Genomic DNA, 22,689 nt, shown 5'->3' with positions numbered 1-22,689 from the left:
TACACCCAATGACGAAAGCGAACAAGCTGAAAGGGTGTTACACCCGCTGAATCTGTCACCCGCTGCCGCCCACTCTCCCTGTCAAAGCGGAGTAAATATTCCGCTTTTTGATTTATTTCCATTTCACTCCGAGGGAAGTTTGGGGCGTTTGTGAAGCGTCTCCTGCGGCCGGAGTCTGATGTATCGCTGAGGTAGGAGGAGAACGCTTGGCTCGTCGGTTTGATGCCGGTTCCCCGGGGTGGGAGGGAAGGGGGTATTTTATTGAAAGGATGAAGCTGGTCTGAGAGGGGGCGGACGGGATGTTTGTCTAGGTGGGGACAGGAGGGGCTCATCTGTGGAAATGTCTGAGCCAACTGTGGTGGCGAGCAGAGGGATTCACCACATTGGGGGGCAAACACCAGCCGACTGTTGACCTGCAAGCGGGGCCAATGGTCCTGGCAAAGTGACAATTATTTGGCTTTGTTGAGATTGTAACTGGAATATGGTGTAAAATCCCGCTCCCCATACTAACACAGGTTATACAGATCAAAGAACAAACTGCCGGAGTAACACAGAGGGTTGGGCAGCATCTGTGGAGGGAAATGGAATGCAACATTTCAGGCGAGACCCTCCCTCCGGACTGAGAGTAGACGGGAAATAGTCAGAGAAAAGAGGTGAGGGGTGGCGATGGGGCAAGAGCTGGGGAATGTGAGGTGGATCCAGGTGAAGGGGAGGTGGGAAGGTGGAAATAGTGACAGGGTGGGAGGTGAGTGGTTGGGGCAACACAGGGCTGTGGAAGATGGAAATTAATTCCATAGAGGATTAACAGAGAGGTTAGAGAGTATTTGTTTTAGAGAGAGCAATGAAGATTCACCAGACTGATCCCTGGAGTGGTGGGGTCATCATATGAAGAAAGATCAAATGTGATAACCCTTTCATTTGGAGAATCGAGGACTGAGAGGTGAACACATTGAAATGCACAACATCATTACCGGTTGAACCAGGGATCCCAGTCTCTGAAAAAGGGGGTGGACTGTCCGGGACTGAGATGAGGGGAAATAACTCCACTCCGAGGGTGGTGAATGTCTGTAAATCACCACCACAGAGGGCAGTGGATACTCGGGGATCATCCTCACATAAAACAGAGGCCAGCAGATGTGTGGAGATGGAAGGTATCGAGGAAGTGAGGGGCGGGCAGAAACGTGGCTGAGATGGGAGAGCAGCCGCCATCTTGTTGATGGTTAGAGGGACTGAATGACCACCTCCTGCTGTTTCAGTGCTCCTGTCCAGTGAGACCGGAGGAATGTGAATAAAAATTACTGTTTATAAACATAGACTGATATAATGAATCCTGCACATTTCCTGTTTGGGTCTGAATTGTGTGTTGGACCAGGATGGGAATCGAGCCCATGACTCTCTGACCTGCGGGTGGAGGGAAAGGGACAGGGAAGATATAGAGGGAAAAACGTAGTTGGTGTAAATATGGAATAATGTGGGGAAATGCGGCAGATGGGTCAGGCAGCGTGTGAGGGGCAAGGAGCAGAGTCACAGGTTCAGGTGGGAGACCCTCCACCCGTCACCTGATCCCGTTTCCTGTTCATGTTTTCTTGCAGATCTGCAGGTCACTGCTCTATATGTACATGTAGCCTCATCTTCCGCCCGTTCAGATATGGCAGTAAGATCCGGATCCGTCACATCCTCTCATTGTGGATGGACAATGCTTTTTTCTGCAATATTTTCAGCATGTTTCATTCCACTGTTTTTACTGGCTGGTGCAGCCAATGTTTCTGGATGTATGACCCATTTATGTAAAAATTTAAGCCTTTTGTATTTATCTGAGCTTCTCATAAATGTGTATGGTTTAGTTAAGCTTCACTCCAGAATTTCCAAAGCAACACCCCAAATAATTCCAAACAATTAACAGTTTATTACTTTTTTTATTTTGTACTACTTATATAATTTAACTATTTAATATGTATATTCTTATTTTAAATCACAATCGTTAAAATCTGTTGTTATGAATTAGGTTCTACTGCTGCCGCAGAGACAACGAATTTCATGACATATGCAGGTGCTACTAAACCTGATTCTGATACAGATATGGGAGACCCACCACCAGTCACCTGATCCCAGTTACCGCAGATTGTAATGCGAGACTGAAGCCTTTTCCATTTATTTGCATTCCTCAGAAATGACAACAGTTAAGTTTCCTTCTGTGCTTCCAAAGCAGAAGCTCAAGTCTGTCTAATGTAAATAAGCATTATGGCTGCAGAGAGAGTGCAGTGCAGATAGACATATGGTGGAGGATCACGTCGAGTTACATTGTTGAGTCCATTTTATCATTCATTTGGCTTATAACCGCAGACAGGAAGCCGTCCTTGAGCCTAGTGGTGCACGAGTTAAGGCTTTTGTATCTCTTCCCCGATGGGGAAGCAGGTTTGCAGCAAGAATGTCCAGGTTGTGAGGATCTTTGAGTACATGCCCTGCTTTTCCAAGGCAGGGGAAGTGTAGGAAGAGTCCATGGAGGGGAGGCTTGTTTCTCTGATGTTCTCTGCTCTCCAAAGTTCTCTACAGTTCCCTGCAGTCACGGGCAGAGTAGTAGCCATACAAAGGCGTGAAGTATCGACAAGAAGCTCAGAGACCTCGGCCTTCATCCTGCCTTGTGTAGCTGGATCCTGGACTTCCTGTCAGATCGCCGGCAGGTGGTAAGAGTGGGCTCCCTCACCTCTGTCGCTCTGACCCTCAGCACACATACCCCTCAGGGTTGTCTCCTTGGCCCCTCCTTTTCTCTGTGCATCCATAACTTGTGTTGCCACCCACAGCTCCAATCTGCTAATTAAATTTGCTGATGACACTACATTGACTGGCCTAATCTCAAATAATAACTTTCAATTGATCAAATGCTTCCTGACAAGGCTCGGTCCAAACAAACTTTTCACCCTTTTTCAGAAGATTAGTCAGAGGAAGAGCAATACCAGCAAAGTTCTTACAGAACTTACGATAATATCCAACCATTTCCAGAAACCTTCTGACAGCCTTTTTAACCAGCCAGAATAGGAACCAGTAATTGCCTGGACTTTTGCCTGAACAGGAGCCAACTTGCCTTGACCTACAACATAGCCAACACAGGTCACAGTGGCATGGCCAAATCCACTCTTAGCTATGTTAACTGTAAGGTTGGCCTGGGAAAGCCTGTCAAACAGCTTTTCCACTGCAGAGATACACTCTTACCAAGTGTCACTCCCTGTGACTAAGTCATCAGTATAGGCATCTGTGCGTTCCAATCCTTGAATTACAGAATCAATTATTCTCTGGGACGTTCCTGGAGCATTTTTCATTCCAAACAGCAGAACATTCTATTCATACAACCCAGATGGTGTCACAAATGCAGAAATTTCTCTACCACTGTCCGTCAATGGAACACACCAATACCCTTTGAGCAGATCAATCTTTGTAAGAAATTTAGCTTTTCCAACCTTATTGATGCAATCATCCACCCTAGGAATAGGATAGGCATCTGTTTTTGTTACTGCATTTACCTTCCTATAATCAGTGCAAAATCCGACACGACCAACAGGTTTGGGCACAATAATGCAGGGTGAACTCCAATCTGATGTTGAAAGCCTAATAATACCATTTTCAGTATATATTCAATTTCTTGCTCAGCCAATTTACACTTTTCTATGTTCATGTGATATGGGTGTTGTTTAATCGGTTTGGCTAGACCAATATCTACGTCATGTACTGCGACTGTGGTTTGCTTGGGAACATCGGGAAATAAATCTTTAAACTTCAGAATTAATTCCTTCAGCTATTGTTGTTGCTTTGGCTGCAGATGAGCCAACTTGTTATCAATGTTTTCTAGAGCAACCAAGTTCATTAGCCTAGCTGGGACCATGTTTGGCTTGTGAAAAGTCTCAGACGAGTCAATTGATTCATTCTCAGGGTTGTTAGATTCATATGTTTTGACAATAACACTCACAGATGGTTCCTGCTTGTCAACATCAGGCTTTATCATATTGATGTGTACCACCTGTGTTAGTTTAAGTTGGTCGGGTGTTTTAATAGCATAATTCACATCATTAACTTGAGAGACTCCATTGAATTTCACCTGAAGTGGATTCATTAACATTGGAGATAAGGCAAGCACCTTATAACCCACCTGGTATTTTCTTTTGTAAGCCCGCTTATCAAACCAACACTTCATTTCGTTTTGAGAAATCTTTAAGTTTTGTCTCGCTAGACTATAGGCTTGGTGTAGTTTATTTCTGAACTTCAAAACATTGTCTAACAAGTTAACCTGTACATCCCCATCAATCCACTGTTCCTTTAACAAGGTCAAAGGTCCCCTCACTCAGCGACCAAACACAAGTTCAAATGGACTAAAGCCCAGTGATCCCTGTACTGACTCTCTTACCGCGAACAAAAGCAAATATATTCCTTCATCCCAGTCTTTTCCATTTTCAACACAGTATGTCTTAATCATCGTTTTGAAGGTAGAATGAAATCTTTCTAAAGCCCTTTGTGATTCCGGATGGTATGCAGACGATGTAATTTGTTTAGCTTCCAGTTCATAAACTACCTGCTGGAATAATCCAGATGTAAAATTACTTCCTTGCTCAGACTGGATTTCTGTAGGCAAACCAAATAAAGTAAAAAACTTGGTAAAAGCCTTCGCCACAGTTTTAACTTTAATATTCCTGAGAGGTATTGCCTCTGGGAATCTGGATGCGGTAAACATAATAATTAGCAGATACTGATGGCCAGCTTTAGTCTTTGGCAATGGGCCAACACAATCCACTGTAACTTTGGAAAAGGGTTCACTGAATGCAGGTATAGACCAGAGTGGGGCCACTGGGGTGACCTGATTAGGTTTACCCACAACTTGACAAGTGTGACAGGTTTTGCAAAAGATCACAAAATCTTTCCTCAAATTAGGCCATTAAAATTCTTTCATAATCCTGTTTACAGTTTTATTCACTCCAAAATGGCCACCTAAGGGCATACTGTGGGCCAAAGTTAAAACTTCAGTCCTAAACCTGGTGAACAATTGCCTATTCCTCACTCATAGGTATAGCAGGTGGTCTCCACTTCCTCATTAACACTCCATCCTTGAGTTAATACCCTACTATCATCATCAGAGAGAGCTGTTTCTTCTAAAGCTTCAATCTCAGGGTCTCGGTTCTGTTCTGCTATAATCTCCTTCCTAGACAGGGATAAATCTTTCTCATCAGACTTACTACCTGAATCCTGTTGAAACAATGAAGGCAGAACAGTCCCTGTCAAGCCATTATAGCCTGAATACTGATTTTGGCTATCAAGTGTATCAGAATCATGCTGCACAGAACCGTCTGCACTGGCAGACTTTTTAGCCATACTTTGACTTACTGCACAGGAACGATAAATGTTAAAATCCATCTGTGGATTGTCAGTGGTTGGCTTAGTTGTCGACTGCACTGCAGGAACAACTTCACCATCTGCCACGTCATTCCTTAACAGCAAAGTAGCAACTTCCACCGGTAAACTGGAGAATAATCTGATCTTAACAGGTCCCAAAACCAACCGTAACTGTAAAGTTACCTTGTGCAACAGCACAGAAACCATGCCACCCCCAATACCTTTAATAAGATTTACCTCACCAGTGTTAGTCTCATCACCAAACTTTAGAACACTGTCTAATATAAGTGACTGAGAAGCCCCAGTATCTCAAAGAATTTTCTCTGGTACTGGGGTTGACCCTTCCTTTACTAATACAAACCCATCTGACATAAAATGATCAAATCCCTTCCTAACTCAGTCAGATTTCTCAGTCCTTAACTGAGCCTCAACAGAATGTTCAGAACACTGTGGGTTTATAGACGCTTCAACATATTGAACACAGGCATTTAGGACTGCCTCTTTTTCCTTTTTCTTCTTCAGGACGAAACAGTTAGCCATCATATGACCAGCTTTATTACAATAGTAACAAGACCAGCTCGTAAGTTTTGAGCACAGCCTGCTTCACTATGTCATAATCAGCTGCTTCATCAACTGTCAAAGTAGAATAGGCTTGCTGAGCCTTCCCCTTAATTACACTTTATAAGAGAATAGGCCAACCCTCTTTTGGCCACTTTAAACTCTGAGCAATCTTCTCAAAATGCTGAAAGTATTTATCAACCTCTGCCTCGTCAAATGGAAGTACCAATTTAACTTCCCGACTGGCCTCAAACTTATCACCAGAGTCTAACGCTAGACCCCTTTGCTGCAATCTCTCTATCTTTTCCAGCTCGAACAGCCTCCATCTTTCTGCTTCCTCCCTCTGTTTTTCTGCCTCTTCTCTCTGTTTTTCTGCCTCTCTAGCCTCAAACTACCTCTGCCCTTCCGCAGCCTCCATCTTTAATTTTTCTAACTTGTACGGGAGCTCAAGCTCACAAGGTTTACTTTCAAGAAACACCTCCAACTCCTCTTTAAACACACCCTCAGATACATAATGCACAGCTATTATCCTCTGCATCAGTGCCCTCCTCACTGTTGATTTTACCTTAGCAAGTTGTAACCTTTTAGCAATACACAACAACTCAATCCTTCTGGCATCCTCTAATACCTCAGAGGTTGGCACTTCCAGAAATCTATCAACATCCATTGCTGCTGATTTTCCACACACAAATAAATGAAAAGGGATTTCTCCAATGAAATCGATAATTAATCAATCAATATGCCCCCAAATTTGTTTATATCCCGGATGCAGGCCTCAATTTTGTTACAAACCGTAATGCTTTAGAAACAAACCAGCAGCAATAGACTACTCCTGGAGTCTGGTTTTGATGTCAAAACCATTATCTTTATTACTATCTACTTATAACATAGTAACTTAAGCAAGATAAACAAAAGTTAACAGTGTTATGTGTATATATGTGTGTAAATATAACTCCCAAACTATTGAGCTCGGGGGAAACAAGGCTCAGAATCTTGAGATGGTAAGTATGAAATTCAGTTCATCCATGGAATAGGTGATGAGAGAAAGATATTTGTAATCCAGGGCACATGTCGAGAGAAGGCAATTATGTCGAATTCCACAGGTTCCACAGTGGTAAAACGGGAGAACAGTTGCTATAGATTTTATCCATCATCGTTCCAAATCCACATACGAATTATCACTGAAAGTGACTTGTCATAAGGGGTATCGTCTTCAAGTGAATTACCATACCACACGCAGGCAAGGGTTAACACATAAGTGGTCTCCACAGGATACCCCAAATCCGATCCACTCCTATGGATGAAACGAGGTGACAACCACACCTTCAATGTACGCTGAATCGATAATTAACCCACCCTTGTGGGCATAGGAAAGTTCTAAACAGTGACCTTCAGCCACAAGTTCCCTGGTTTTGATCCTTCCATTTTTCCTCCTTCGTCTCCGTCTGACTCTCTGTGTCCTCAGTTAAAACTGAACAAGCTGCGAGCGATGTATACAAGATGCAAGTCAGACTGATTCGCCTTCTTAATCACACTCTCTCTCTTAAAATGACAGTCCACAGCAAACAAAACCTAGGGATTCATAACAACGGCCACTCCCCGTTGTGAACCGACTGGTGTGCCAGTAGTTGGGATGACTGAATGAATCCTTTCCCACATTCTGAGCAGGTGAACAGCTTCTCCCCAGTGTGGACTCGCTGGTGTTTCTGTAGGGTGAAAGAGTGAATGAATCTCTTCTCACAGACTGAGCAGGTGAACGGCCTCTCCCCTGTGTGAACTGACTGGCGTGCCAGTAGGTGGGATGACTGATTGAATCCTTTATCACATTCTGAGCAGGTGAACGGTTTCTCCCCAGTGTGGACTGACTGGTGTACCCGTAGGTGGGATGACCGAGTGAATCCTTTCCCACACATTGAGCAGATGAACGGCTTCTCTCCAGTGTGGACTGACTGGTGTACCCGTAGGTGGGATGACCGAGTGAATCCCTTCCCACATTCTGAGCAGGTGAATGGCCTCTCCCCAGTGTGAACTCGCTGGTGATCCTGTAGGGTGGATAACTGAGTGAATCCCTTCCCACATTCTGAGCAGGTGAACGGTTTCTCCCCAGTGTGAATTCGCTGGTGTCTCTGCAGGTTGGATGACTCAGTGAATCCCTTTCCACAGTCTGAGCAGGTGAATGGCTTCTCCCCAGTGTGAACTCGCTGATGACTCTGTAGGTGGGATGAATGAGTGAATCGCTTCTCACAGAATGAGCAGGTGAATGGCCTCTCCCCGGTGTGAACTGACTGGTGTGCCAGTAGATGGGATGACCGAGTGAATCCTTTCCCACATTCTGAGCAGGTGAATGGCTTCTCCCCGGTGTGAACTGACTGGTGTGCCAGTAGTTGGGATGATCGAGTGAATCCCTTCCCACATTCTGAGCAGGTGAATGGCCTCTCCCCAGTGTGAACTCGCTGGTGACCCTGTAGGGTGGATGACTGAGTGAATCCCTTCCCACATTCTGAGCAGGTAAACGGCTTCTCCCCAGTGTGAACTCGCTGATGACTCTGGAGGTTGGATGACTGAGTGAATCCCTTCCCACAGTCTGAGCAGGTGAACGGCTTCTCTCCAGTGTGAACTGACTGGTGTCTCTGTAGGTTGGATAACTGAGTGAATCTCTTCCCACAGACTGAGCAGGTGAACGGCTTCTCTCCAGTGTGAACTGATTGGTGTCTCTGTAGGTTGGATGACTCAGTGAATCTCTTCCCACAGACTGAGCAGGTGAACGGCTTTTCTCCAGTGTGAACTGACTGGTGTCTCTGTAGGTTGGATGACTCAGTGAATCCCTTCCCACATTCTGAGCAAGTAAACGGCTTCTCCCCAGTGTGAACTCGCTGGTGTCTCTGTAGGTTGGATAGTTCAGTGAATCTCTTCCCACAGACTGAGCAGGTGAACGGCTGCTCCCCGGTGTGAACTCGCTGGTGTCTCTGTAGGTTGGATAGTTCAGTGAATCTCTTTCCACAGATTGAGCAGGTGACTGGCTGCTCCCCAGTGTGAACTTGCTGATGTGCCATTAGGTCAGATGACCGAGTGAATCCTTCCCCACAAATTCAGCAGATCACCAGCCTCTGTCCAGTGTAAACAGTGTGTCCACAGCTGGGATGACCGACTAAATCCCTTCTCACACACAGAACAGATGAATGGTCTTGCCCAGTGTGAACTTGCTGATGTACCTTCAGTTGAGATGACTGAGTGAATCCATTCCCACTGTCTGAGCAAGTGAACGGCCTTTTCCCTGTGTAAAATGACAGGCGTGCCAGTCGGTCAGATGACCAAGTGAATCTCTCCCCACAGTCTGAGCAGGAAGGATGATCCAGTGAATCCCTTGCTCCACTTCTTATAATATCTGGACAGAGACAGCAAAACTGGTGTGTTGTGTTTGAATTCACGTAGACAAATTCTTTGTCATTTTTAACCTGTAAAAAGATTTAAAAATCCATCAGTGGGTGAAGGACAACATTTCAGATGAGATCACTTGAGTTGTCAAGGTGTGATCTGGCATCACACTGTTGCAATGAAGTTCAACCCAAGTTGGAGAGAGAAATCATCTTCTAACTGGGCACAGTGCTTGTATCTGGAATGACCATCAAATTCTCTGATGCTCTTCCTGTCTCTATAAGAATGGGGCATTTCTGCCCTCTCCAACCTGTGACCTGGCTCAGTTTGACTCTCTGCGTTGGTATTATTCCCTGTTCCCACTGAGCTGCATGGGTACCTGACCCCACCGTAAATGAAACAGTCTCACGGAAATAGTCTTTCTTGACATGCAGCTGGGATTTTCTTTTATGCATTATTAACTTAAAGTGCCACAGTTTTAATGCCATGTAGAAAATTCCTGCTGAGATGAATGGTTGGTCAGCACAGCTGTTAAAAGGACTTAAAGTGAATCTTTGTATTATTTCAGGTTCTCGTCACAGTCATAGAAAATTACAACACATAAACAGACCCTTTGGGCCATCTAGTTTGTGTTGAACCATTTAAACTGTCTACTCATGTACCCCTGTTGTGATGGAAAATAACTGGTTCTTTGAGTCTCAACAGTAGAGGCCTGGACACACACAGTTTTAATAATAAGGAATTTATTTACAAGGGGAAGTCGGGTCAACACAAGCAACTACAATACACAGGAAGCTGTGTGGAGACAGGGTACGGTTACACAAACAAAGAACAAGGGAAAAGCACTACGACAGCTATCCCCCTTGACCTTGGATAGCTGCGGCACCCTTACCACGACAAACGATAGACCTCCCAAACATAAATCAATGCACTTACCTTCAATGAGGTGGTCTGTAAGAGAGACTGAGCCAGGCACAAGTCTCACCTTTTAAAGCATGGGGCTGGGCGCGATAATCCAGTTAAGGTGACCAATAATTTAGGTGTGCATTGATTAGTTGGGAGGGACCAAATGTTGATTGGCATGTGGTGTGTCCTCCGACCAGCCAGGTGGCAGTGCGTCTATAACATGGCCGGTATCTCTGGTTACAACCCCTACCATCCAGGTACCTATACAAACCTCTTAAATGTTGAAAACGAGCTCGCATTCACCACTAGTGCTGATGACCACCTGTGTGAAGAAGATTCCCCTCATGTTCCCCTTAACATTTCACCTTTCACCTTTAACCCATGGTCTCTGGTTGTAGTCTCACCTAATCACAGTGGAGAAAGTCAGCTTGCATTTAGCCTATCTATGCCCCTCTATCACAATCAAATCTCCCCTCAATCTCCTACATTCCAAGGAATAAAGTCCTGGCCTGTTCAATCTTTCCTTATAACCCAAGTCCTCCAGACCTGGCAACATCTTTGTGAATTTTCTCTGAACTCTTTCAACCTCTTTTACATTTTTCCTGCAGGTAGGTGACCAAAACTGCACACAATACTCCAAATTAGGCCTCACCAATGTCTTGCACAAGTCACCATAACATCCATCTGTCTTTGGTTCATGAAGGCCAATGGGCCAAAATCATCCTTTCCATCCCTATCTAACTGTGACACAACATTCAGTGAATTAAGGACTTGCATTTGCAGATCCTTTTCTTCTACAACACTCCTCAGTGCCCTACCAGTCAAGGTGAAAGACCTACCTTGCAACACCTCACACTTGTCTGCATTAAATTCCATTTTCCGTTTCTCAAACCATTTTCCCAGCTGGTCCAGATTGCACGGCAAGCCATGATAGTCTTCCTCGCTGTCCACTACACCACCAATCTTGGTGTCATCCACAAATTTGCTGATCCATCTAACCATGTTAACATTCAGATTACTGATATAGATAACAAACAACAACAGATCCAGCACTGATCCCATCGGCACACCACTAGTCACAGACCTCCAGTCAGAGAGGCAACCATCTGCTACCACACTCTGGCTTCTCCCAGAGCCAGTGTCTAATCCAATTTACTATCTCATCCTGAATGGTGAGTGACTGAACCTTCTTGACCAACCTCCCATATGAGACTTTATCAAGTGCCTTGCTAACGTCCATGTAGACAACATCCACTGTCTTGCCTTCATCACCTTTCCTGATAACTTTATAAGATTGGTTAGGCATGACCTACCATACACAAGCCATGCTATCTACCCTTAATCAATCCACATCTATCCAAATACTTATATATCTGGTTCCTGCACACATGTTCCAATAACTTTCCCACTACTGATGTCAAGCTCACCAATGTACAATTTCCTAGTTTATTTTTAGAGCTTTTCTTGAGCAGTGGAACAACATTGGCTGTCCTCCAATCCTCCAGTACCTCACCTGTCACTAAGGATGATGTAAATATCTGTGCTTGGCCCCCGACAATTTCTGCACTTGTCTTCCGCAGGGTCCTAGGGAACAACTTGTCATGCCCTGAGGATTTATCCATGGTAATTTGCCTTAAGACAGCAAACACCTCCACCTCTGTAACCTGTACATGATGTTGATGTTGCTTTGCCTCACTTCTATAGACTCTCTGTCCATCGCCTGAGTAAATATGGATGCAAAAAAAAATCTCCTCCATCTACTTTGTCTCCTCATATGGATTACCATTCTGATTTTCCAGAGAAATAATTTTTTCCCTTGCAATCTTTTTGCTCTGAACATATCCTCAGGGAGTCTCCTTCACCTTGTCTGCTGGGGCAACCTCATGCCTTCTTTTATTTCTTTCATAAGTGTTCACTTGAATTTCCTGCACTTCATAAGTACCCCATTTGTTCCTATCTGCCTGTACCTGCTATGTACCATCTTTTTATTGACCTGGGAGATGAAAGCCAAAGGAATGATAGAGCTGCATGGTGGGAGGTGGGGGTAGGGGGGTTAAACTAAAGTTTCAGGGGGAAAGGGAGCCGGAATAACAGAACAGATAGTGGAGTGATTATGGAGACAGATGTTGTTCAGACCATAGACAAAGTCAGGAATGAAAAATGTTGATGCAGTGAATATGCTGAGCCCTGTATATTTCAATTCAAGGAGAATTGTAGTAAAGTCAGATGTGTTCAGGGCATGGAACAACACCTGGAATTATGACACTAGGATCTGACAGCTGTGGACTGGGACAGGCTGCTTTATGGCAAAGGTGTGCTTGGTAAGTGGGAGGCCTTCAAAGAGAAATTTTTAAAGTACAAAGCGGGTATATGCTTCTCAGAATAAAAGGTACAGATAGAAACTGTAGCGAACCTTGGATTTCAAGAGATATTGAGACCCTGGCAAAGCACAAGATAGAGTTGCATAACAGGGATAGGCAGGCAGGTTCTTATGGAGTATAAGAAAGGCAAGAGAACACATAAGAAATAAATCAGGACGGCTAAAAGAAGGCATGAGGTTGTCCTCGCAGAAAAGATGAAGGATAATCCTCAGGGATTCTAGAGATAGATTAAGAGCAAAAGGATTGCAAGGTACAAAGTTGGTCCTCTGGAAGACCGGAATGGCAATCCACGTGTGGAAACAAAGCAGATGGGGAAGATCTGAAATATTTTTTTCATCTCTATTGACTCAAGAGATGGACACAGGGTCTATGGGAGTGTGGAAAAGGGCATGACATGGTGCTCCCTCGGACCCAACAGGAGGCAAGTGCAGAAATTGTCGGGCCCCTAGCAGAGATAACTAAATCATCCTTAGTGAGGGGGGGGGGGGGGGTTTAATCAGAGGATTGTATAGCCAAGGTTATTTCGCTGTTCAACATAGAACATAGAAATCTACAGCATATCCCAGGCCATTCAGCCCACAATGTTGTGCCAACCATGCAACTTACTCTAGAAACTGCCAAGAATTTCCCTAGCTCATAGCCTTCTGTTTTTCTAAGCTGCATGTACCTATCTAAAAGGCTCTTAAAAGACCCTGTTGTATCTGCCTCAACCACCGCTGCTGGCAGTGCATTCCATGCACCCACCACTCTCTGTGTACAAACTTACCCCTGATATCCCCTCGATACCTATTTCTAAGGACCTTAAAACTATGCTCCTCGTATTAGCCATTTCAGCCCTGGGAAAAGCCTCTGGCTATCCGCACAATCAATGCCCCTCATCATCTTATACACCTAAAAAGGGCTCTAAGCATAAACAACGAAACTATACATTGCTTTGAGGATTTGTTGGAAGTATGCAAAATTATGAGGGTACAGATAGGGTAAATGCAAACAGCTTTTCCACTGAGATTGGGTGGGATGACAACCAGAGGTCATGGGTAAGTGGCTTCTCCATTTAACGAAACCTCCACTGAATTGATTGTGAAAGTGTGGAATGAGATGCCAGCATAGTGGTGCACGTGAGCTCGAATTCACCATTTAAGAGAAGTTTGGATAGGCACCTGGATGGTAGGGGTATGGAGGGCTATGGTCCCAGTGCAGGTCATTGCGTTGGACAGCTTAAATGTTTTCAGTGTTGTCCAGATGGGACATATGGTCTGTTTCTGCACTGAACTTCTCCAAGTTTCTATGACAAAGAAGCTGGACAAACTTGCTTGGAAGGGGAAACTGGTAGGAGTGACAACGGAGCAGCAATGGCTGGAATTTCTGGGATCAATTCGGGAGGTGCATGGTAGATACATCCCAATGAAGCATTAGAAAGGCAGGAGGACACAACCATGGCTGAAATGAGAAGCCAAAACCAACATAAAAGCTAAAGAGAGGACAAAATAAAGAGCAAAAAATATTGGGAAGCTTTTAAAAACTAACAGAAGATGACTAAAAAAAGTCGGGTGAGGACACGACATGGAATGATGATATTGTAGTCATTAATGAGTCTTGATTGCACCCAACAGCCTGAGGCATTTAGAGGAACAACATCTCCAGGGCCTCAATATCTCTTAAAAACCCACCCAGGTTCCCTGCACCTTTATTTTGGCAGGCACATACAAACTCTACACCCTCAAATTTCACTTCTGAAGGCTTACACTTACACTTACAAATACTCCTTTGCCAGAAAACAGCCTGTCCCAAACCACACCTGTCAGATCCTGGGATCACACTGGGATCTGTTTTGGGGCAAGGATGAATTGTACAAAGGAGACGGGTTGCACCTTAACAGGTGGGGGACCAGCATTCTGGCAGGCAGGTTTGCCACTGCTACACAGGTGTGTTTAAACTAATAAGTGGGGGGGAGGAGACGAACTGGAAATATAAGGATGGAGTTACAGGGAAAGAGAGAATAAGAAAAGTTAAGAAAGACAACAGGATTAAAGGGGCAGAAAGCTCAGGAAAGGATCGGAGAGTATGGCCAAGTGCAATAGGGATCGATGTGAGAAGCGCGGGGAGTAATGGATTAAAAGTATTATATATGAATGCACGAAGTCTTAAGAAATAAAATGGATGAGGTTGAGGGTCAGTTGGAAATTGGCAAGTATGATGTTGTAGGAATAACAGAGATATGGCTGCAAGAGGACCAGGGTTGGGAAATGAATATTCAAGGGTATACATCCTATCGAAAGGACAGACAGGTGGACAGAGGGGGTGGGGTGGCTCTGTTGGTGAGGAATGAAATTCAGTCCCTTGCGAGGGGTGACATAGAATCAGGAGATGTAGAGTCAGTATGGATAGAACTGAGAAATTGTAAGGGCAAAAATACCCTAATGGGAGTTATCTACAGGCCCTCAAATAGTAGCCTGGATATAGGGTGCAAGTTGAATCAAGAGCTAAAATTAGCATGTCACAAAGATAATGCTGCAGTTGTAATGGGGGATTTCAACATGCAGGTAGACTGGGAAAATCAGGTTGGCACTGGACCCAAAGAAAGGGAATTTGTGGAGTGCCTCGGAAATGGATTCTTAGAGCAGCTTGTACTGGAGCCTACCAGGGAGAAGGCAATTTTGGATCTAGTGCTGTGTAATGAACCAGATTTGATAAGGGAACTCCAGGTAAAGGAGACATTAGGTGGTAGAGACCATAATATGATAAGTTTTAATCTACAATTTGAGAGGGAGAAGGGAAAATCAGAAGTGTCAGTATTATAGTTGAACAAAGGGGACTATGGAGCCATGAGGGAGGAACTAGCCAAAGTTAACTGAAAGGATACCCTAGCACGGATGACAGTGGAACAACACTGACAGGTATTTCTGGGAATAATACAGAAGGTGCAGGATCAGTTCATTCCAAAGAGGAAGAAAAATTCTAAGGGAAGTAGGGGGCAACCATGGCTGACAAGGGCAGTCAAGGACAGTTTAAAAATAAAAAAGCAGTATAACATAGCAAACAACACACACAAAATGCTGGTGGAACACAGCAGGCCAGGCAGCATCTATAGGGAGAAGCACTGTCAACGTTTCGGGCTGAGACGCTTCGTCAGGACTAACTGAAAGGAAAGATACTAAGAGATTTGAAAGTAGGAGGGGGAGGGGGAAATGCGAAATGATAGGAGAAGACCGGAGCGGGTGGGATGAAGCTAAGAGCTGGATAGGTGATTGGCAAAAATTATACAGAGCTGGAGAAGGGAAAGGATTGTGGGATGGGAGGCCTAGGGAGAAAGAAAGGGGGAGGGGAGCACTAGAGGGAGATGGAGAACAGGCAGAATGATGGGCAGAGAGAAAGAGAAAAAAACAAACAACTAAATATGTCAGGGATGGGGGTAAGAAGGGGAGCAGGGGCATTAACAGAAGTTAGAGAAGTCAATGTTCATGCCGTCAGGTACATGAACACAGCTGGTATATAAGGCGTTGTTCCTCTAACCTGAGTGTGGCTTCTTCTTGACAGTAGAGGAGGCCATGGATAGACATATCAGAATGGGAATGGGACGTGGAATTAAAATGTGTGGCCACTCTTCCCACCCTGTCTCTTGCAAAAATGCTATCCCCTTCTCACAATTCCTCTGTCTCCGCCGCATCTGCTCTCAGGATGAGGCTTTTCATTCCAGGACGAAGGAGATAACTTCCTTTTTTAAACAAAAGGGCTTCTCTTCTTCCACCATCAACTCTGCTCTCAAACGCATCTCTCCCATTTCCCGCACATCTGCCCTCACCCCATCCACCCGCTATCCCACTCGGGATAGGGTTCCCCTGGTCCTCACCTACCACCCCACCAGCCTCCAGGTCCATATAATTCTCCATAAATTCCGCCACATTCAACGGGATCACACTACCAAGCACATCTTTCCCTCCCCCACTCTTTTTGCTTTCCGCAGGGATCGCTCCCTATGCGACTCCCTTGTCCACTCATTCCCCCCCCATCCCTTCCCACCGATCTCCCTCCTGGCACTTATCCTTGTAAGTGGAACAAGTGCTACACCTGCCCTTACACTTTCTCCCTCACCACCATTCAGGGCCCCAGATAGTCCTTCCAGGTGAGGCGACACTTCACCTGTGAGTCATCTGGTGTGGTATACTACGTCCGGTGCTCCCGGTGTGGCCTTTTATATATTGGTGAGACCCGACGCAGACTGGGAGACTCGGTCCGCCAGAGAAAGCAGGATCTCCCAGTGGCCACACATTTTAATTCCACATCCCATTCCCATTCTGATATGTCTATCCATGGCCTCCTCTATTGTCAAGATGAAGCCACTCTCAGGTTGGAGGAACAACACCTTATATACTGGCTGGGTAGCCTCCAACCTGATGGCATGAACATTGACTTCTCTAACTTCCGTTAATGCCCCTCCTCCCCTTCTTACCCCATCCCTGACATATTTAGTTGTTTGTTTTTATTCTCTCTCTCTGCCCATCACTCTGCCTGTTCTCCATCTCCCTCTGGTGCTCCCCTCCCCCTTTCTTTCTCCCTAGGCCTCCCATCCCATGATCCTTTCCCTTCTCCAGCTCTGTATAACTGGCTCCTACTTTCAAATCTCTTAGTATCTTTCCTTTCAGTTAGTCCTGACCAAGGGTCTCGGCCCAAAACGTCGACAGTGCTACTCCCTATAGATGCTGCCTGGCCTGCTGTGTTCCACCAGCATTTTGTGTGTGTTTTTGTTTGAATTTCCAGCATCTGCAGATTTCCTTGTGTTTGCTCTATAACATAGCAAAGATGAGCAGGAAGCCTGAGGATTGGGAAACTTTTAAAGAGCAACAGAAAATAACTAAAAAGGCAATACGGGGAGAAAAGACGAGGTATGAAGGTAAGCTAGCCAAGAATATAAAGGAGGATAGTAAAAGCTTCTTTAGGTATATGAAGAGGAAAAAATTAGTTAAAAAATTAGTTGGGCCCTTGAAGGCAGAAACGGGTGAATTCATCGTGGGGAACAAGGAAATGGCAGATGAGTTGAACAGGTACTTTGGATCTGTCTTCACTAGGGAAGACACAGACAATCTCCCAGATGTAATAGTGGCCAGAGGACCTAGGGTAACAGAGGAACTGAAGGAAATTCACATCAGGCAGAAAATGTTGTTGGGTAGACTGATGGGACTGAAGGCTGATAAATCCCCAGGGCCGGATGGTCTGCATCCCAGGATGCAGGAGGTGGCTCTAGAAATCATGGACGCATTGGTAATCATTTTCCAATGTTCTATAGATACAGGATCAGTTCCTGATGATTGGAAGGTAGCTAATGTTATCCCACTTTTTAAGAAAGGAGGGAGAGAGAAAACAGGGAATTATAGACTAGTTAGCCTGACATCAGTGGTGGGGAAGATGCTGGAGTCAATTATAAAAGAGGAAATAGCGGCACATTTGGATAGCAGTAACAGGATCGGTCCGAGTCAGCATGTATTTAAGAAGGGGAAATCATGCTTGACTAATCTTCTGGAATTTTTTGAGGATGTAACTATGAAAATGGACAAGGGAGAGCCGGTGGATGTAGTGTAGCTGGACTTTCAGAAAGCCTTTGATAAGGTCCCACATAGGAGATTAGTGGGCAAAATTAGAGCACATGGGTACAAGAGTACTAACATGGATAGAAAATTGGTTGGCAAACAGGAAACAAAGAGTAGGGATTAACGAGTCCTTTTCAGAATGGCAGGCAGTGACTAGTGTGGTACCGCAAGGCTCGGTGCCTGGACCGCAGCTGTTTACAATATACATTAATGATTTAGATGAAGAGATTAAAAGTAACATTAGCAAATTTGCAGATGACACAAAGTTGGGTGGCAATGTGAAATATGAGGAGGATGTTAGGAGAATGCAGGGTGACTTGGACAGGTTGGGTGAGTGGACAGATGCATGGCAGATGCAGTTTAATGTGGATAAATATGAGGTTATCCACTTTGGTGGCAAGAACAGGAAGGTAGATTACTATCTGAATGGTGTCAAGTTAGGAAAAGGGGAAGTACAACGAGATCTAGGTGTTCTTGTACATCAGTCACTGAAAGTAAGCATGCAGGTACAGCAGGCAGTGAAGAAACCTAATGGCATGTTGGCCTTCATAACAAGGGGAGTTGAGTATAGGAGCAAAGAGGTCCTTCTGCAGTTGTACAGGGCCCCGGTGAGACCACATCTGGAGTATTGTGTTCAGTTTTGGTCTCCAAATTTGAGGAAGGACATTCTTGCTATTGAGGGAGTTCAGCATAGGTTCACGACGTTAATTCCCGGGATGGCGGGACTGTCATGTGTTGAAAGATTGGAGCAACTGGGCTTGTATATACAGGAATTTAGAAGGATGAGAGGGGATCTAATTGAAACATATAAGATTATTAAGGGATTGGACACGCTAGAGGCAGGAAATATGTTCTCGATGATGGGGGAGTCCAGAACCAGAGGCCACAGTTTAAGAATAAGGGGTAGGCCATTCAGAACAGAGTTCAGGAAAACTTTTTCACCCAGAGAGTTGTGGATGTATGGAATGCTCTGCCTCAGAAAGCAGTGGAGGTCAATTCTCTGGATACTTTCAAGAAAGAATTAGATAGAGCTCTTAAAGATAGAGGAGTCAAGGGATATGGGGAGAAGGCAGGAACGGGGTACTGATTGTGGATGATCAGCCATGATCACATTGAATGGCGGTGCTGGCTCAAAGGGCTGAATTGCCTACTCCTGCACCCACTGTCTATTGTCTATCCTTTCTGATAACATCAAAATTGACCTTTCTTTAATTTAGAATCTCAAACAGTCATCCAGGCCTCTCTTATTCTATATTTACTTGTTATCTCATGGCATTATCATCACTAGATACAAAGTGTCCCCATACACGAATTTCTCACTAGCCTTGGATCATTTCCTAATAGCTTATTGCACACTTCTACGTTGGAAATTCTATATACTGATTCAGGGCACATTTGACAAACTCTACCCCATCTAGTCCTTATACAGTATGGGAGTCCTAGTCAATATATTGAAATTTAAAATTGCTTACAATCTCAACCTTTGTTTCTTGGCATAGTCTGCGATCTTTCTACAAAATTCTTCCTCTAAATCGCGCAGAGTGTTGGGTGCAACCAACTCCTAGTAATGGCTACAATATCATAATTCCATGTCCTGGGCTCATCTGGCTTTCCTACGATGATTCTTGCATTGTGATATACACAGCTTAGGTCAGTGAGCGCAACATGTTCAACTTTTTGAATGTTGACTTTGTCTGAGTTCTGAACAACATCTGTCTGGTGTCAAGAAAACAAACTCTCCCTCAATGTCGCAAAAACAAAGGAGCTGGTTGTGGACTACAGAAGGAATGGAGATAGGGTAAACACCTTTGAAATCACTTGATCTGCTGTTGAGAGGATGAACAGCTGTACCGAGGAAAAAGGGCCCAATGGATATTGGGACCCAATTCACCACAACCACAAACTGTTCCTGCTGTTACCAACCAGGAAACTGTACCACAGCAAAAGGACCAGCAGGCTCTGGGACATCACCTTCCACCAGGCCATCAGACTGATTAATTGATTTCTATGTTACATTGACTGTCCTAAGTACAAACTCTTTATTATAAATTACACATTACATATTTAGAAGTTGTCCTGTCCAAGACTGGAAGAAGCTGCAGAAGATCGTGAACACAGCTCAGCACATCACACAAACCAATCCTCCACCCTTGGACTCACTTTACACCGCACACTGTTGGAGCAGTGCTGCCAGGATAATCAAGGACACGACCCACCCAGCCAACACACTTTTTGTCCCACTTCCCTCCGGGAGAAGGTTCAGGAGCATGAAGACTCGTACGGCCAGATTTGGGAACAGCTTCTTTCCAACTGTGATAAGACTGCTGAATGGATCCTGACCGAAATCTGGGTTGTACCTTCCAAATATACAGACCTGTCTCTCGGGTTTTTTTGCACTACCTTACTTTCCATTTTCTATTTTCTAATCATGATTTATAATTTATTTTTTTATTATATTTACTTCAATTTGTACTCCAGGAAGCACAAAGCACAGAATTAAATATTGCTGTGATGATAGGTAAATGGACAGGAAAGGAATGGAGAGTTATGGGCTGAGTGCAGGTCAGTGGGACAAGGTGAGAGTAAGCATTCGGCACGGACTAGAAGGGCCAAGATGGCCTGTTTCCGTGCTGTAATTATTATATGGTTATATGATTGTATGCTCTAGTATCAATTGTTTGGTGACAATAAATTATAAAGTATAGATGGAGATGTAACATAAAGATTTCTACTCCTCATGTATATGAAGGATGTATGTAATAAAATCAATTCAATTCACCCTCTCCACTATCTGTTCTGTTATTCTGGCTCCCATTCCCCCTGCAACCTATTTTAAACACATCATCGCCCCTCCACACTAGCACTAGCAAGCCTTACCACCAGGATATTAGTCCCCTCTTGTTTTGTTCCCCTAACTAATGAATCCTCTGTCAACCCTTTGAATTACCTCTGCCAGGTAATCCCCCACAACAGTAACCTCATTCCCCTTTCTGACTCTCATCATCCAATTTCCTATGTCCTGCACCTTGGGTGTAACCCACCTGTCTTCATGTCATATCTATCACCCGCTCCAACTCCTGGATGATCCTGAATTCATTCATTTCCAGCTTCAGCTCCTTAAAGTGCAGGGTTACAAGCTGCAGCTGGATGCACATCTTGTAGGTGAGGGAATCAGGGACACTGGAGGTCTCCCCACCAATATCCCCTCTGATTTGTAATGACTAGTGTGCACATAGATCTTGTACTGTGCATTTCTTTTACCCAGTGACAACATCTGCGCAGTGTATTTTATATAGAGACGTATTCATTTTAACAGCTAGGAAATCAGTTTTGATAAGAACTTTGATCTCCTCTGGGTTCGATCGAGTTCATCTGCACTCTCACACAACCTCTGTAGCAGGCCTGTAGCAGGTAATGAAGGATTTTCTAACCAGAGCATTTGCACTTTGTTCATATGTGGTTTGCTTGCTAAATTATGCTTTAAAAAGTCAGATTTCCAAATATCACTCCACTTCTTCACACTTGTAAATTCTCCAGCAACTTTTGCATCACCACAATAGATACAGGTGACCCCAGTTTCTGTATTGTACATAAATATTTCCCCTGAACTCTCCCCCAGGTGACTGATAGTGGTAAACTCATTGATGGTAACGCCAATGAAAATGAAGGGAAGTCTGTCTCATTGGAGACTGGCACATTTGTGATGTGAAAGCTACTTGTTGCCCAGAGCAAAGGTGTTTATTATCATCATGTACCCAGACAGAATGGGTCAAAACATGCCCTCACAGACAGAAAAGTCCAGAACAAGAGGAGGTGGAACAAGCAACACACTCAAAATGCTGGAGGAACTCTCAGCAGGCCAGGCAGCATCTATGGAAAAGAGTACTAATGCTGAGTTCCTCCAGCAATTTGTGTTTGTTGCTTGGATTTTCAACATCTGCAGGTTTTCTTTTGTTTGTGATGGGAGGTAGAACAAAGTTGATTTTCTTAACAGCTGATGTAAAAGATTCTGTGCCCTTTCTCCGAGTTCCCGATCCTTGCACTTAGATAGCTGGAGTTCAGCTGCGTCTGAGAGATACATCGGTTCCCATTCCCTCATCAGCCGGAAGCTCGCCGGAACCCGTGTACGGATCGTGGGGCTGAGAGAGGGGGTCGAGAGCAGGACTATGCCGGGATTGAGGGCCATGGTAACCGAACTCACAGCAACTGTCCCGCAGTCGGTGTTATAACCCTTGCCCAAAGAATCACTCTTACCTGCAGCCGGGTTTCCGATGCACATTGTGAAATGCGCATGCGCAATATTCGGGAACATCCGCATCCCTGACGCCTGCGCATTCAATCAGTGCTTCAGCGACGGCGGTTTTTTTTCAACGCAGTGCTTTGTGGTATCACCATGCCATTAAAAGTTTCTGCAAGCACCAGTTCCACGTACACACCTCAAGTTTTTTTATGTAGAAAACTCAGCAGCTCTCATAAACAATACAATTAATATCAGCAAACTTTCCGCG

General features: G+C 44.6%; 1 protein-coding gene across 3 annotated transcripts in view; it reads right to left on the bottom strand.

Moving 5' to 3' along the window:
• Nucleotides 1-22,485, bottom strand: part of LOC140714117 (uncharacterized) — a 59,416-nt gene extending 36,931 nt beyond the window's left edge. Inside the window, exons 1-2 of one of the 3 annotated variants that reach the window (XR_012095832.1) lie at nucleotides 22,436-22,485; nucleotides 4,397-9,389 (exon numbers count right to left, since the gene is read on the bottom strand). Coding sequence is in view for 1 of the 3 variants with exons in the window: in XM_073024908.1 (XP_072881009.1) it covers nucleotides 7,515-8,987 (1,473 nt within the window). In the remaining 2 variants the exon portion in view is untranslated. Of the gene's footprint in view, nucleotides 1-1,908; nucleotides 9,390-22,435 lie in introns of those variants that run through there. The other 2 variants (XM_073024908.1, XR_012095835.1) reach the window with 2 other exon arrangements.
• Between the last annotated feature and the right edge of the window lie 204 nt (nucleotides 22,486-22,689).

This window comes from Hemitrygon akajei, chromosome 2 (genome assembly GCF_048418815.1).
Source record: "Hemitrygon akajei chromosome 2, sHemAka1.3, whole genome shotgun sequence".
Taxonomy (NCBI): domain Eukaryota; kingdom Metazoa; phylum Chordata; class Chondrichthyes; order Myliobatiformes; family Dasyatidae; genus Hemitrygon; species Hemitrygon akajei.
Note: the sequence above shows the minus strand (reverse complement) of the source record. Positions and strands in the feature narration are given on the sequence as shown.